Source organism: Pecten maximus, chromosome 16 (assembly GCF_902652985.1).
Source record: "Pecten maximus chromosome 16, xPecMax1.1, whole genome shotgun sequence".
Taxonomy (NCBI): domain Eukaryota; kingdom Metazoa; phylum Mollusca; class Bivalvia; order Pectinida; family Pectinidae; genus Pecten; species Pecten maximus.
Genome location: NC_047030.1, coordinates 18873298 through 18890590, shown reverse-complemented (window position 1 = coordinate 18890590; position 17293 = coordinate 18873298). Strand labels below are relative to the sequence as shown.

Sequence of the window (17293 nt, the reverse complement as noted above, 5' to 3'; positions counted from 1 at the left end):
ACAGATAAATATGAGTGTAACTTCATTTAAAATGTTGTTTTAATGCATTTTATTTCAATTTACCAGTTATTTATTAATTGTTGAATCAGCTGTAAATCTAGGAAATTTCCATGTTATAGTCAAACCATGATCAGTCACAAATAGTCATGATCGATTATTCTTAGTCAGAGGTAAAACAAAGAATCATTGATTAAATTGATTAATCAGAACAACACTAATTACTTATATGTTTATAAATATTTCCTTGACTAACTACATCTTCCCTTAGTTTGTTTTGATCATCATTGTCTATTAGGCCTCTTTAAGCCTGGACATTGTCCTCTGAGAATATGGTTTAGCATTAGAAGGTAAGATTTTATTATAAAGGTTTGACGAGTTTCTTTTGGTTTTCAGACCAAGAACATGTTGGTGTATTGTGAGTCATCGGTGCTTGAAGATTCCATACTGCTGATGGACGAGAAATTCAAGGAAATACAGAATAAACTTCAGATCTTTAATGGAGGTATATATACCAGTAAATTAGTTACCAACAGATTTGTTTTAAAGTAGCTGAGGACTTACTAGATAACTGCCCTGGGTATTTCATAAGTGGTTTCCTATAGAGATTAACATTTAATGAGGTATATCTCTGTAGTTTAATTAGAATTCTTGAAAATAAATAGCGGTCCTTTTCACGGAGCTATAGATACAACTTAAAAGAAAACTCTGAGATAAAACAGTAGGAGGTAATTTAGTTAAAAAAAATACTAACAGAAAGGATTGACAAGTACTGAGTATTTAATTAACCTGACTTTTAAAATTTACATTGCTGTACCCCAGAACACAGTGAAGTGTACGTCAGAGATTGTGTACAAGGTAAAGATGTGCTTATCATACATCTTTGATGCTGTAATACTTTCATATACACCTTTAGGCAAAAAAAGGGGGTAGGGAAAAGTTCTGTTTAATGAATTGAAAACTTGTTAGAACCCAGGTATTGTTGACATTCTAGAAAAGGATGATCTAACCAACAAAGTGGACTTCATCATATGTCTCGGAGGGGATGGTACTCTACTGTACGCCTCGTCATTATTCCAGGTAAGTGTCTATATCCAGGTAAGTGTCAATATCCAGGTAAGTGTCAATATCCAGGTAAACAGTCAATGAGGGTCACAAGCTAGAACATCTATCCAATTATAAAACAGGTTTTATGTACTTAAAGGGAGTTAGTAGTACAGATAATGTTATCCTCTGATTAATAGAGGAGTGATCACGCACAGTTACACATACTGACACCACTGTGAGCATACATACTAACGCCATTGTGAGCATACATACTAACGCCATTGTGAGGTAACCAGCTGTGAGGGATAGTATTGTATATTGCTTCTGAAGAAATATTGCAACAAGAGAAAAGCAGTTGTATAATCTTATCTTTGAGAATCTGTCCTCACTTGAACTGCCCCTGTTTATGGATACAGCAAGTGTCCCTAGCTACCTTAGTGTTTGCTGACATTGTAATGTGAGAAATACTCACAAACAGGGGCGGTAACTCTAGTTAATCTACCTTGTAATGTGAGAAATACACATAGACAGGGGAAGTAACTATAGTTAAAGAGGCTTGCCCGCAGAGAGATCAGAAAAATTGGCTAATAGAAAAAGATTTTTTACACATGACAGATTGTTGGAATTGTTGAGTTTTTCATTTTATTTTCCTTATAAAACGCTGAAAAGTGATATTAAACCTCATATTTTAAATATAATTTATTTAATCGCAACCCGCAATAAGTCCCCGCTATAAAGTGGAGTCTAATTTGATTGACACATCAAAGAAACAAGCACGTGCACTGTGCCGCACAGTGATAACTTCAAAGGCAGCGGCGATTTACAAAGAAGATTTGCCGTTATATTCCATACATTTCCCTCTCAGGTTGAGTTTTAAAACGTCTTTTAAATACATATTCTGTAATTGTTTTCAAGAAATAAAGTCGGAAAGCCTCTGATTTTGTCACATAGAAACGTGTACTGAAGTTTATTTAGTGATCGGAGATGTGCCCGTTTACCGGTCCATCTGCGGGTAAGCCTCTTTAATCTACCATGAAATGTTAGAAATACCCACAAACAGTGGCAGTAACTTTGGTTGATCTACCTTGTAATGTTAGAAATACCCACAAACAGAGGCAGTAACTTTGGTTGATCTACCTTGTAATGTTAGAAATACCCACAAACAGAGGCAGTAACTCTAGTTAATCTTCCTTGTTATGTTAGAAATACTCACAAACAGGGGCAATAACTCTTGTTAATATACCTTATAATGTTAGAAATACCCACAAACAGGGGCAGTAACTCTAGTTAATCTACCTTGTTATGTTAGAAATACTCACAAACAGGGGCAGTAACTCTAGTTAATTTATTCATGTAATATACCCACAAACAGGGGCAGTAACTCTTGTTATTATACCCCCGCAACGAAGTTAGGGGGGTATACTGGAATAAGGTTGTCTGTCCGTCCGTCTTTCTGTAGACGCATTTTGTCCGGACAACTCCTCCTAAAACGACTGGCCAATTCCGATGAAACTTCACACAAATATTAATGATCATGTGTAGATGTGCATGTCACTTTAAACATATATAAACAGGTTTTCTGATAAGAACCATAACTTTAAGTTTGTCTGGACAACTCCTCCTAAACTAAATGGCCAATTTCAATGAAACTTCACACAATTATAGAGGACCATGTGTAGATGTGCATGCCACAAAATTATGGTTGCTATGGCAATTGGTCAATATATTACTGGGTTATCTTAGTTAGCCTCTAATTAACAGTTCCAATTCACCATTGACTCGTGCAGATTGCGGGGGTATTAGTCAGCCATCCTGGTGACAGTTCAAGTTTTACCTTGTATTATGAGAAATACCCACAAACCAGGATATTCATTTTTCAGAGGGTTTACTTTATTAATAAACCAGAGGCGAGAGAGAAAATCCAACAGCCTAACTAGAGTTGTTGCTCCTGCTTGATATATTCAGCACAGAACAAAATGCCTCTGTATTAAGTATATATATATACAATGTATATATATATATACATATTCCATGTTGAATTCTCTATTGTATATACATAAATGTGTATTTATGTTTCCAGTCTAGTGTACCACCAGTGATGGCATTTAACCTTGGATCTTTGGGATTCTTAACACCTTTCCATTTCAACAACTTCAAGGATCATGTCTCCTGTGTGTTAGAAGGTAGGTACTGATGCCATACATCTTGGGCATTATTGCAAATATTAGAATCAAAAACCTGTTCAAGATATGTTTTGAAGAAGGGGAGACAACAACTTTTTGGAACAAAAACAATGTTAAATTACAATTACAGTTGTAATAAAATTCCACTTATGGAAAATATGGTTATTTTAGTGTTGCTAGATGACAGGTGTTAAATTGTTTTACAGGGAATGCAAGTTTACTGCTGAGATATCGCCTGAAGTGCATAGTCAGCAAGAGAGATGCCTCTTCACCAACCAAAAACCTCATACCATCCCGGATAGGGGCAAAAATATTGGTGGGTTCTTTTTTTTATCTTAATTACCTATCCGTGTGCCCCCATTAAATATTGGTGGCCTATTTCTACAACTTACTTCCACCTCTTTGCCCCATTATCCATTTTTGGGCTATTTCTATACTTTAATTACCTCCCTTGGCTCCAATACCTTTTGGTTGGCCATTTCTATACCTTAATTACCTCCCTTTAGCCCAAATACCTATTGGTTGGCTATTTCTATACCTGAATTTCCGCCCTTTAGCCCAAATACCTATTGGTTGGCTATTTCTATACTTTAATTACCTCCCTTTGGCCCCAATACCTATTGGTTGGCTATTTCTATACCTTAATTACCTCCCTTTGGCCCCAATACCTATTGGTTGGCTATTTCTATACCTTAATTACCTCCCTTTAGCCCAAATACCTATTGGTTGGCTATTTCTATACCTTAATTTCCGCCCTTTAGCCCAAATACCTATTGGTTGGCTATTTCTATACCTTAATTACCTCCCTTTAGCCCAAATACCTATTGGTTGGCTATTTCTATACCTTAATTACCGCCCTTTGGCCCAAATACAATGTACCTATTGGTTGGCCATTTCTATACTTTAATTACCTCCCTTTGGCCCAAATACCTATTGGTTGGCTATTTCTATACCTTAATTACCTCCCTTTAGCCCCATTGTCTATTGGTTGGCTGTTCATAATAATTACCTCCCTTTCGTCCCATTAATTTCCCATACACAAGTTCACTTACTAAATTTACTGGAATATAAATATATTTATATTATATGTGATCAAGACCAATAGGGCCTATTATTTAGAAATCATCTAATGGATGTTCTAAAATTAAAGGTACAAGTTTATTACAAAAAGGAACCCTACCTGAAGTTATACAATATGAAGTCCTCTTTCTCTAGGGGGTGATATATTTGAAATTCTGTCAAAAGTATTTTCATTTTGTCCTTCACACCTCAGGGTACAGTAAACTTACGGTTGTAATTATCTCATATTCACCATTTCAGACAAGTTTAAGCTATTTCATATTGCTCTTCTCTGGAAAGTTTATATTTTCCAACTTTGAAAAATTTAAGTTTGTTGGTAATGATTTTTGTAAAAGTTAATAACATTGGAGTGTGTGTGGGTTTGGCGGAGTCATGTAGGTGGTAAACCTGTAACTATAACTAAATAAGTTTGTTGATTTACATTGAGTTAGTATATCAGGCAGAGGAGCTCGTCTTAATTACCTCCCTTTGGCCCCATGACCTAATCGGGCAGAGGAGCTCGTCTTAATTACCTCCCTTTGGCCCCATGACCTATTGGTTGGCTATTTCTATACCTTAATCACCTCCCTTTGGCCCCATTATTAGCCTGACTTAACCATCCACTGGCTTTATCGACATCCTGTATCCATTATCATTGCCAATACGGACTTTATAGACACATTGTCATATCCGACACATTGACTCAGTCTCATACAGTGGCAGTAAAGTCAGATAGATTTCCATACAGTGTTGGGAAAGTCACATAAATTATAAAACATAATTTGAATTCAATTTTTACATTTTTATAAATCGGCCTCCTGATATGTTTTTTTTTTTCTGTCCTCAGGTTTTTAACGAGGTGGTTATAGATCGGGGGCAATCATCATATCTCACCAACCTTGACCTCTATGTTGAAGGTCGCCTTGTCACCACAGCACAGGGTGACGGTAAGTTTTGAAGAAGTAAGATCAGGTATGAGCTGTTTCACATAAGAGACCTGTATGTCTTACATTGAGGAATTATATACAGTATTTATCCTGTAATAAGCCCATGGGGTCAACCCAGTTGGCTCATTGACTCACGGTTACTCAGTGGGCCCTGTGACTCAAGGTCACTCAGTGGGCCCTGTGACTCAAGGTCACTCAGTACTAGTTTAATATGTAATACATTGAGGAATTATATACGGTACTTATCCTGCAATAAGCCCATGAGGTCAACTCAGTTAGCTCTTTGACTCGGTCACTCTCAGTCGGCCCTTTGACTCACGGTCACTCAGTCAGCCCTTTGACTCACGGTCACTCAGTCGGCCCTTTGACTCACGGTCACTCAGTCGGCCCTTTGACTCACGGTCACTCAGTGGGCCAATTACAGAGAATAATATGTAATGGTAATCCTGCAACAACAGAAGTGAGACATAGAATTATTACTGCATAATAAAATGGTAGGGAAATAGACATGGTTTATGTTATTCTTCTTATCTATAAAAATAATGTTGTTTACATACCTATTACTACCTTTTACTAAAATACAGGGCAATGAATGAGTTTTCAGTATGACTGGTCTATTGGGCAAGTTCTTGTTCAGATAGTAGTTGAATATTACTAAATTGGTAGTATGATGGGTTCAATATAACTGAATTGGTAACATGATGGGTTCAATATAACTGAATTGGTAGCATGATGGGTTCAATATAACTGAATTGGTAGCATGATGGGTTCAATATAACTGAATTGGTAGTATGATGGTTTAGATATAACTGAATAGGTAGCATGATGGGTTAGATATAACTGAATTGGTAGCATGATGGGTTCAGTATAACTGAATTGGTAGCATGAATCCTCCTCAATATGACTGCATTGGTAGCATGATAAATTATTGAAAGAAAAAAGTATTTTTCACTTCCCTATCTGACAAGTAGACACCAATATTAACTTGTCCACAGATAAAATCTAATCAGACCCATCAGACGTGGATTATTTCTGGCCTGTGATGCATTAACAGATCTTAACAAGTTTTGTAACAAGGATATTTCTACTCCCAGGTATCATCATATCCACTCCAACAGGAAGCACAGCGTACGCCATGGCAGCTGGAGCCTCTATGGTCCATCCAAGTGTGCCCGCCATCGTCATCACCCCAATCTGTCCACATTCCTTGTCTTTTAGACCGATAGTGGTGCCCGCAGGGGTTGAAATAAAGGTGAGGTCAAAAGAGATTTGAGGACAATTGTATTCAGTCTGATAGTGGTGCCCGCAGGGGTTGAAATAAAGGTGAGGTCAAAAGAGATTTGAGGACAACTGTATTGAGTCTGATAGTGGTACCTTTATGGGTTGAAATAAAGGTGAGGTCAAAAGAGATTTGAGGACAACTGTATTGAGTCTGATAGTGGTGCCCGCAGGGGTTGAAATAAAGGTGAGGTCAAAAGAGATTTGAGGACTACTGCATTGAGTCTGATAGTGGTGCCCACAGGGGATGAAATAAAGTGAGGACAACTGTATTTAGAGAGATTTTGGTGCCGGTAGGGCCGGGGTCAAAATAGACGAGAGGTTGAAGATGAGGTGAGAACAATCGTATTTATACAAAAATGGGTTGAAATTAATAAATATCATTCATTATACATCTGTTCTCACATTTACAGGTGAGTGTAGCTCCTGATTCACGAAATCCTGCATCAGCATCATTTGACGGGCGTGATCGCCAGGAGATTACCCAGGGCGACAGGTAAGGTTGACTGCTTCTGTCAGGGAGAGGAGTTTCACAATTTGTAGATCCATAGCTTAAATACAATTAGAAAGACAATCTTAACACTTTTTCTACAAATAGGAAGTAATTACTTTTGAATAAAGATTCTAGTTGATCAATTACATTTAAGGCTGTATGCTACCTAAGTGCAAGTGCAGTATGTTTGTCATAACGGCTGTATGCTACTTTATTAAGTGCAAGTGTGGTATGTTTGTTGTAAGACTATTCTACCTAACTATAAGTTTGGTATGTTTATCATTAAGGCTGTATGCTACCTGTGAGTTTGGTATGTTTGTCGTTAAGGCTATATCCTACCTAACTACAAGTTTGGTATGTTGTCATTACGGCTGTATGCTACCTAAGTGTGAGTTTGGTATGTTGTCATTACGGCTGTATGCTACCTAAGTGTGAGTTTGGTATGATTGTCAATAAGGCTGTGTGCTACCTAACTTCGAGTTTGGTATGATTGTCGTTAAGGCTTAAGTCTGTAGGTTACCTATGTGCGCAATATGTGTATCGGGCTGTACACACCTTATTTTATTTGCATATCAGTTGTATATTACACCAGCATTGTCAAGGCTAATCAAAAATTGATATTTATCTGTTCACACATTTGAATAGTTTGCATGTGGTATGCCAGTTTTATAATTTAAACTGAGATGATTAATAGCCTTAAAAACAATAATACAAACATTATTTGATACTTTTACAGAAACGTTTTTAAAATTTATATTAAAAAAAGTAAAATATTATCCCATTTGGTTTCAGTGTGATCATAACAACGGCTCAATATCCAGTACCTTCTGTGTGTTTTAAAGATCAAATGGACGATTGGTTTGAAAGTTTAGCCGAATGTTTACACTGGAATGTCCGCAAACAACAAAAACCTCTGGCCTCAACCCCAAGTGTGACCAGTCTGGACTCTATAGACCTAAGTAATTAGCATTCCAATAATCTCTGACCATGGGTTGACCTTTAACCTTCAGTCAACCCGGAAATTTGACCAACCGTTGACCAATCAACTTATTGCTGGCAATATCTATGTGACTAATTGGTGCTAAAACATTGGCTGTTGACAGCTTCTCCCGATTTTTACTCATCAAGACTTTACACCTCTCTGATCTACACAAACGTCCGAGTCTCCACAGAGCTTCACATTAGGATTTGTCAACTCTGATTTAAACAACAAACATTTTCTGCCATCAAAGATTCCCTGACTGAAGTACAAGCATTCCTTGAGGACCCGTAATGAGATGAAAAGACGTCATTTTGGCCCAGATAATCAAATATGGCCTTGAGATCATAAAACACTGTAGATTTTGTAATTTTGTAATTGTTCCGTGTAACATCTACATAGGATTTTAGTACACTGCTGTAGATTGTATTTCACCAATGTTGAATATCTTATTATGTGATGCTTGAGTTGAGAGAAAATGACCGCTTTCTGTCTGCTGTCCATCTGGAGGCCAGGATCACTATCCAGTCTGGAGATCCTTGGCCAGGGTGCCCTCACATCTCTTGTTGCTCATAGATATTACGTATTGTATGGCATTTCAGGGTTATGTTGTAGATGAAAATAATTGTCTCTCTCCTTAAAGATCTTCGTTAGAGACGATGTTTGCCACAAGGTACACACTACAATCAGAACTTCATTTGGTATACTTTACATCAGACCATTTCCGCATTATTCAGGCTAATTTTTCCCTCCGAAAACTTGACTGTGTGTAATTCTTCACAGAACACAAGGACATGCCAATTACAGGTAAAGGAGTAAAAAAAAACTGTGTTTATACTGTAATTCCAGCAGGGAAAACGTCATATCAATATAAAAAGTTTGTTATGGGGTCTTAATGTGGGAGGAAACCGGAGTACCCAGGAAAAACCTGCGTGGTTGGGCAGGTGACCCCATATATTTTCAGGTCTGATCCAGTAATCGAACCTCAGCAGCTGAGGTGAAATGCAAGTGTATTACCACTGTGGTACCCAACCAGCCACAATTTTATATACCTAGCTGTAGAGCATCTGAGGATGTGAAGACAGAATAAACTAATGCATAACCAAAAACATTTTTTCAATGTTTTCAACAGAACAGTGAGCACTAATAATTTTATTTACTTGGTATATAGATTAAGTCCAGATGAATATAACACTGTTTTATAGATGTATGAATGATTCTATAGTTAGATAGAGGAATATATAGGTCTTGCTTTACTTAGAATGCACCTACAGTATATTTCAACCATTAGCATTTAGAATGCACCTACAGTATATTTCAACCATTAGCATTTAACTAAATGTCAATTATTTTGTTTAAAAACCTTCTAACCATGTATAGATACTAACTAGTTTTATTATTAAGTGGTTTTTTTTTTTAACGGGGCATTTTATTGACATCTTATATACTCTTATATACTGGAACAGTCTTTTATGATGACAGAATGGTCTCAGTCTGTTTTCCGTCTTGGCTTAATCAAGGTTTCAATACAGGTTGGTCGATCAGTAAACAAATGACTCGGATTGTTTATTTAAAAAACAAGTGGGAAAAGGTCCAAATTTATCCACATGAGATTTGAAAAAGAAATATTTAATTGACTTTGTGGATTTTGGAAAAAAAATTTAAAGTTGATTATACTCAATGACAATCTGATCAATTTATTTGTTGTTCAGGCCAATTAATCAGTTTTGTGAAACATGTGCCTTTAAGTTATATTTTGTCTAAGTAACATCAACATTTACAGATAGTGATCATTCTATATCATGCTGTTTAGTACCAAATGTCTATGCGATCTCAACTGATTTCACTGAAAACAATATTAGTTATTGGGATTGTGTCTTTACAAGGTGACCTAATTCCTGACCTGACTTTGTGTGTATAGAGGTGACCTAATTCCTGACCTGACCTTATGTCTTAACAAGGTGACCTAATTCCTGACCTGACCTTATGTCTTAACAAGGTGACCTTATTCCTGGCCTGACCTTGTGTGTATATAGGTGACCTAATTCCTGATCTGACCTTGTGTCTGAACAAGATGACCTAATTCCTGACCTGACCATTTCTCTGGACAAGATGACATATTTCTGACCTGACCCGACTTGACTTTGTGTCTGGACATGATGACCTAATTACTGACCTGACCTGACCTTGTGTCTGGACATCTAATTCCTGACCTGACCTTTTGTCTGGACAAGATGACCTAATTACTGACATGACCTTTTGTCAGGACAAAGTGACCTTATTCCTGACCTGACCTTGTGTCTGGACAAGATCATGACTTACTTCTAATCTGACTTGACCTTGTGTCTAGACAAGATGACCTAATTCCTGACCTGACCATGTCTCTGGACAAGATGACATATTTCTGACCTGACCCGACTTGACTTTGTGTCTGGACATGGTGACTTAATTCCTGACCTGACCTTTTGTCTGGACAAGTTGATCTCATTCCTGACCTGACCTTGTGTCTGGACATCTAATTCCTGACCTGACCTTTTGTCTGGACAAGATGACCTAATTACTGACCTGACCTTGTGTCTGGACAAGGTGACCTTATTCCTAACCTGACTTTGTGTCTGGACAAGATGACACATTTCTGCCCTGACCTGACATTGTGTCTGGACAAGATGACCTTATTCCTAACCTGACCTGACCTATTTTCTGGACAAGGTGACCTTATTCTTAACCTGACCTGACCTATTGTCTGGACAGGGTGACCTTATTCCTGACCTGACCTATTGTCTGGACAAGGTGACCCATTCTTGTGTCAATGTGTTGATGTTATATCAATATGGTCTCCTGTAAGTGTTTTATGTACAGTGATTCTGTTTTATAGAATTATGTTTAATGAATTTATGAATGAGTATATATCTTGTTTTAATGAAAGAGTTTATTTTATGAAAATATGTTTATTTCCATGTTCTCTGTAAGATACGTTCACTGGTGATGTCCGTTTTGTAATCAGTGAAGTAAAATACGCCAAAAACCTTTTATTGAATGTTTGTTATATTTTGATGTGTGTTCAAAAGATTTTTTTATGTACCTATTAAATAATTTACAAAAATTAGGGGCTGAGGGATTGAGTTGTATCTCTCAATGGGGAATGGGGGACGTTTTTAAGGGACAATTTAGTCAACTAAGGGCTTTAAAATTGAACTGATACAGAAAATGCATTGCTACAAATGAAAGTTTACATGGTTAATTACATATGAAGTGCTGCATGTACACGCCATGCTTAACTATACATGTATAGATTATTTACTCAAAGTGTAACAATATTTGGGTATTCCCCTGCCAAAATTCATGTATGTGTGTGATACACCAGTGACCACACATGATAATATACCACGTGTGTGATACACCACACATGTAATAAACCACATATGCCATGCAATAGACAACTCGGTAAATATAAAATATATCACCACAGTATTTTCAGATTGATCATTATAAATAAATCTAATATCAAGTTCATTTATTGATATCCAAAATGTGTTCGGTTAAATATGAACATGGGTAACACTCTTGGTTGAGGCAGTTTGATTTAATTCTGTAACATTGAAATTGTGTAATGAAAGTATTGATTTTCTGGACATGAACCTTAGAGAATTGTCTTTGTCAGTTAGATAGATAAGGGAGAACAGTATTCCAGAAGATGGAATTAGGTGAAGAGGGTAACTTGTCATAGCTTCCAAACAAGAAACCTGACCATGTCTTGCAGTAAAAAAGGAAAGAAATGCTATTTCATTTCCCTGCAACACTTCCTACATTGAATCCATACAGGTCTGTGTTGGCCTCTGTCCTTATTAAAGGGTAACCATGGTAACAAGGATCATCCATGTTGGAAAAAAGTTCTTCATAGGATCAGTAATAGAATTTAGGACATTTGTAAACTTGAAAAAGGTCCAACCACCTTCATTTTGTAAGAAATTTTCTTCATTGATTCGTAATAGAATTTAAGGACATTTGGAAACTTGAAAAGGGGTCAAGTAAGTTCATTGTAGGACAGCTTTAATCAGTTAGCAGTAAACGGCTCATTTGGCCTCTTGTTTGATAGGGAGAACAGATCTCGAACCCTAAGACACGCATTGACGAGTGAGCAGTCTTTAACCTCTGTAGCAAAGTCTCATAGCGTAACCAGCAAAGTTTCACTGGGTATTTTATAAAAACGGTCCTTTCAGATTAAATTGGTCTTGTATAGGTTGAATGGAGTTTCTAACCATAACATGGGTCCTTTAATTTCTGTCCTTTAAAATTTATTATCAGTGACAGTTTAAAAATATAAACGCTGAAAAGTGATTGGATGGGTGGGAGAAAAGGAAATTTGTTTGTTTTGTTAACTTTGTTATTCTGGTTTATTTACACCCTTTGTAATATACATATGTACCTCGTAAGTCGTAGAGTTATAGGTAATCTGTTACAATACGGTAGGTCTACGTATCATACACAATATGGTTTCACTGGGTATTTTATAAAAATGGTCCTTTCAGATTAAATTGGTCTTGTATAGGTTGAATGGAGTTTTTAACCATAACATGGGTCCTTTAATTTCTGTCCTTCAAAATTTATAATCAGTGACAGTTTAAAAATATAAACGCTGAAAAGTGATTAGATGGGTGGGAGAAGAGGAAATTTGTTTGTTTTGTTAAATTTGTTATTCTGGTTTATTTACACCCTTTGTAGTATACATATGTAGACCTCGTAAGTCGTAGCGTTATAGGTAATCTGTTACAATATGGTAGGTCTACGTATCATACACAATATGGTAGGTCTATGTATCATACACAATATGGTAGGTCTACGTATCATACACAGTATGGTAGGTCTACGTATCATACACAATATGGTAGGTCTACGTATCATACACAATATGGTAGGTCTACGTATCATACACAATATGGTAGGTCTACGTATCATACACAATATGGTAGGTCTACGTATCATACACAATATGGTAGGTCTACGTATCATACACAATATGGTAGGTCTACGTATCATACACAATATGGTAGGTCTACGTATCATACACAATATGGTAGGTCTACGTATCATACACAATATGGTAGGTCTACGTATCATACACAATACGGTAGATCTACGTATCGTACACAATACGGTAGGTCTACGTATCATACACAATACGGTAGATCTACGTATCGTACACAATATGGTAGATCTACGTATCATACACAATATGGTAGATCTACGTATCATACACAATATGGTAGGTCTACGTATCATACACAATATGGTAGATCTACCTATCATACACAATATGGTAGGTCTACGTATCATACACAATATGGTAGGTCTACGTATCATACACAATATGGTAGATCTATAGGTATCATACACAATATGGTAGGTCTATAGGTATCATACACAATATGGTAGGTCTACGTATCATACACAATATGGTAGATCTATAGGTATCATACACAATATGGTAGGTCTACGTATCATACACAATATGGTAGGTCTACGTATCATATCTAATGAAATGTATCAAATACTTTGACATATTAAAATGACTTTTTTACATAGTCTTGTCTTCATTTTCATTTGATTATAGGAGAAGATTGATTTACTCCATGTTATTACTAAAGGCAGTCTGCCTGTAGGATCCTGTACATATATCAGGAATCACATGTCACTATTTTAGCCAATCGGAAAATGTGAAAAAATATCAGTTTATATTAAACAATATTGCTCAACTTGAAATAAATTCATCATAGATAAACAGTAATTCTATACATGATAAAGTTATTCAGATATTATAATTCAGCATTTTAATAGGCTGAGAATTCTGACTGGGCCCAGTTGTTCTAAAGGTGATTAGCTTAATCACTTGATTAGTGAAAATCTCATTTCTTTACATTAAAATGTGTGTAATAGGCAGGTAGGAAGAGACTGACAAGTGTTGATTTTTCATTATATTTTGTCCAGTTAGTTAAGGGTTAACTGTAATATTTTTTTTACGTTATTGAGCAATAACACAAAAAAACTGGGGTGTACTCTGAATAAACGCTAAAACCGCGAAGCGGTTTATGAAAAGAGTACACCCCAGTTTTTTGTGTTGTTGCTCAATAACGTAAAAAAAATATTACAGTTAAACCTTATAATTTAATTAACAACGATAAGAAACATTTTCATTAAGTTTAATATGTTTATTTTGCTCCAGATATTTAAAAACGCATCGATAAATACAAAATCCTGTGAACAACGATTACTCCGCTGACGTCACAGTTTATTTTTTTTATGTTATGAGATAACATAATTTTTTGAGCCAATTTAAATGCTTGTTACAAGCAAAATTAAATTATTTTTATACAATGACTTATCAGGATTTTAAGATTGTGGTAAAACTGTGATTAGCCTAATCACCTTTTGAACAACTGGGCACAGAACACTGACTATAGTAAACATGAAACCTAGCAAAAGGTGAAGTCATGTAGGCTGTAAACCTGGAACAGGTTGGGAAATTCAGATCTGAATTCTGTGAGGCGTCTACATTTTGCCATTCTGAAAGCACCGTATAGAAACTATCATATTTTGGGATTTCAGGAGCGATGATTGATGTTTGCAACTTTTTGTTTTTACGATCTTATACAACTATGTACCTTTATGGCTTCAGATAGCATTTTTTTTTTTTCATAGCTAATGAAAACAAATAGTTTGTCAAAACCTAAAACTGTTTAAACAAAAGTTGCTTATAACAAATACAAAATATGCTAAGATGTTAATTTAACTCAAAAACTTTGTTGCTTTACACAGAGTACACTCCATTGTAAAATTTCCTGATGAAAAAATTCTCCCATGAGAATTACATCAATTTTAGAAAAAAATATCTAAAAGAGCTATTCCACTTGTTTGAGTCTATCTAACCTAGCTTGGAGTCTATCAGTGTTTATTTTGTTTAACATCCTATTAACAGCCAGGGTCATTTAAGGACGTGCCAGGTTTTTGAGGTGGACAAAAAGCCGGAGTACCCAGGAGAAAAACTAATGCCCTACAGTCAGTACCAGCAACTGCCCCACGTGAGATTTGAATCTGCGATCCAGAGGTGGAGGGCTAGTGATAAAGTGTCGGGACACCTTAACCATTCGGCCACCACGGCCCCATCAATGTATAGATATCATTGACTTTAAAACATTACAAGGTCTAAAGTCTACAGTTCATGATGTTCCATATCTGAAATCTCCCAACAAAACTGATGAAATATTCAAAGTCACACAGGACATATGTGTTCGTTTTATGTCCCCGGTGCATTTTATTGTGTGCAGTATAATAGTCAAAGGGAGATAATCCAGGTTGAACAATGTGCACAATAAAAGGAAATACTGTCTCACTTGGGAGTTGGGGGAGGGTATAGGATTAATGTGACCATTTATTAGAATGATAATGGTACAAATGTGTGTAGAGAATAATATTAATTTGTATGATTACATTATATACATGTGTGTAGTGACTGGTACTTAAAAGAATGGTTATGGTATGAGACTGGTATTTTATAGAATGATTACGGTATATACATGTGTGTAGAGACTGGTATTTTATAGAATGATTACAGTATATACATGTGTGTAGAGACTGGTATTTTATAGAATGATTAAGGTATATACATGTGTGTAGAGACTGGTATTTATAAGAATGATTATGGTACACACATATACAGACTTTATTAGAATAATTACGGTACACACATGTACACTTTATTAGAATGATTATGGTACACACATAATATACTTTATTAGAATTATTATGGTATATTAGAATAATAATGGTCTACACATGTACAGAATATATTAGAATAATTATGGTATATTTGAATAATTATGATACACACATGTACAGTCTTTATTAGAATAATTATGGTACACACAATGTACAGTACAGCAAATTTATTAGAATAGCTACGGTATATTAGAATAGTTATGGTACACACATGTACAGACTTTATTAGATTGATTATGGTACACACATGTACAGACTTTATTAGAATAATTATGGTACACACATGTACAAATTTTATCAGAATTATTATGGTATATTAGAATAATTATGGTACACACATGTACAGACTTTATTAGAATAATTATGGTACACACATGTACAAATTTTATCAGAATTATTATGGTATATTAGAATAATTATGGTACACACATGTACAGTGACTTCATTAGTATGTAGTGAATCTGGACATGTCAACAGATAACAGGAGTTACCGTGTGGCTGTAGTAGAAGTGGCAGACATTGGGTTTACTGAGATACAGTAAAAGATAACATCCCAACATACCAGGAATAGGAACATGCCTTGATGGCTCTGTTATGTAAACACATTTTGTTTGGATGTTCTTACTACAAACAGCGTAGTAAAATACTATGAGGTAGATTACTAAATGTGACAGTATTTTCAACATTTAAGGCATCATAATTTGATGAAAAAGTATATTCATACGTGAAAAGATTTTTAGTTTTAAGTTGAAATTGATTGTTTATCCAATTCTTCACTCATCTGACGGGTGTCCTTCTGGTGTTACCTTTTTCTGTTTTAATAACTTCCCAACAACCAAAAAGCCCAGTATCATGGTATTGGGCTAGTAGAATTCTGGAATGATAAGAGCTGCCAAGTGTGTTCAAATGAACATCCTTGACCTACTTCCAAGGTCACAAGGATCTAATATGTTAAAATCTTTCAATGAAATCTTTTAATACCCAAAATGCAGGATCTTGATGTTGACATGTTTATTGTTGTTTATTGACTGGGTTTTCAACTGATTCTTAGTGATATAATGAGCCCGCTTTATGTCAACAAATCCTGATGCACTTTATTCCTAGCGGTATTTTTTTTTGATTTTTTTTTCTAAGCTCTGGATGATTAGTGTCTCCCTTCAACCTCAAAATGTAGGGAATAATGCTTTCAGAGCAAGTTGTTCCCTCTGATCTTTAATTGCTGGGCATATACCTTCAGAGCCAGTTGTTCCCTCTGACCTGTAATTGTTGGGCATATATACCTTGAGAGTGGAAGATTCCCTCTGACCCATAATTGGTGGGCATATACCTGGAGGATGGGAGATTCCCTCTGACCTATAATTGTTGGGCATATATACCTTGAGAGTGGGAGGTTCCCTCTGACCTGTAATTGTTGGGCATATACCTTGAGGGTGGGAGGTTCCCTCTGACCTGTAATTGTTGGGCATATACCTTGAGAGTGGGAGATTCCCACTGACCTGTAATTGTTGGGCATATACCTTGAGGGTGGGAGGTTCCC

The 17293-nt window shown here is 36.0% G+C and overlaps 1 protein-coding gene across 8 annotated transcripts in view; it reads left to right on the top strand.

Annotated features, from left to right (window-relative positions):
* The window catches only part of LOC117344441 (NAD kinase-like), a 61234-nt gene extending 50221 nt beyond the window's left edge, over nucleotides 1–11013 (top strand). For 6 of the 8 annotated variants that reach the window (XM_033907169.1, XM_033907170.1, XM_033907171.1 and 3 more), the window contains 8 exons: nucleotides 394–502; nucleotides 992–1077; nucleotides 3125–3227; nucleotides 3434–3543; nucleotides 5134–5233; nucleotides 6328–6485; nucleotides 6925–7007; nucleotides 7797–11013. In XM_033907169.1, the coding sequence (XP_033763060.1) occupies nucleotides 394–502; nucleotides 992–1077; nucleotides 3125–3227; nucleotides 3434–3543; nucleotides 5134–5233; nucleotides 6328–6485; nucleotides 6925–7007; nucleotides 7797–7971 (924 nt within the window). In that variant the 3' untranslated portion in view covers nucleotides 7972–11013. The remainder of the gene's footprint in view (nucleotides 1–393; nucleotides 503–991; nucleotides 1078–3124; nucleotides 3228–3433; nucleotides 3544–5133; nucleotides 5234–6327; nucleotides 6486–6924; nucleotides 7008–7796) is intronic. The other 2 variants (XR_004536186.1, XR_004536187.1) reach the window with 2 other exon arrangements.
* The last annotated feature ends 6280 nt before the right edge of the window (nucleotides 11014–17293 follow it).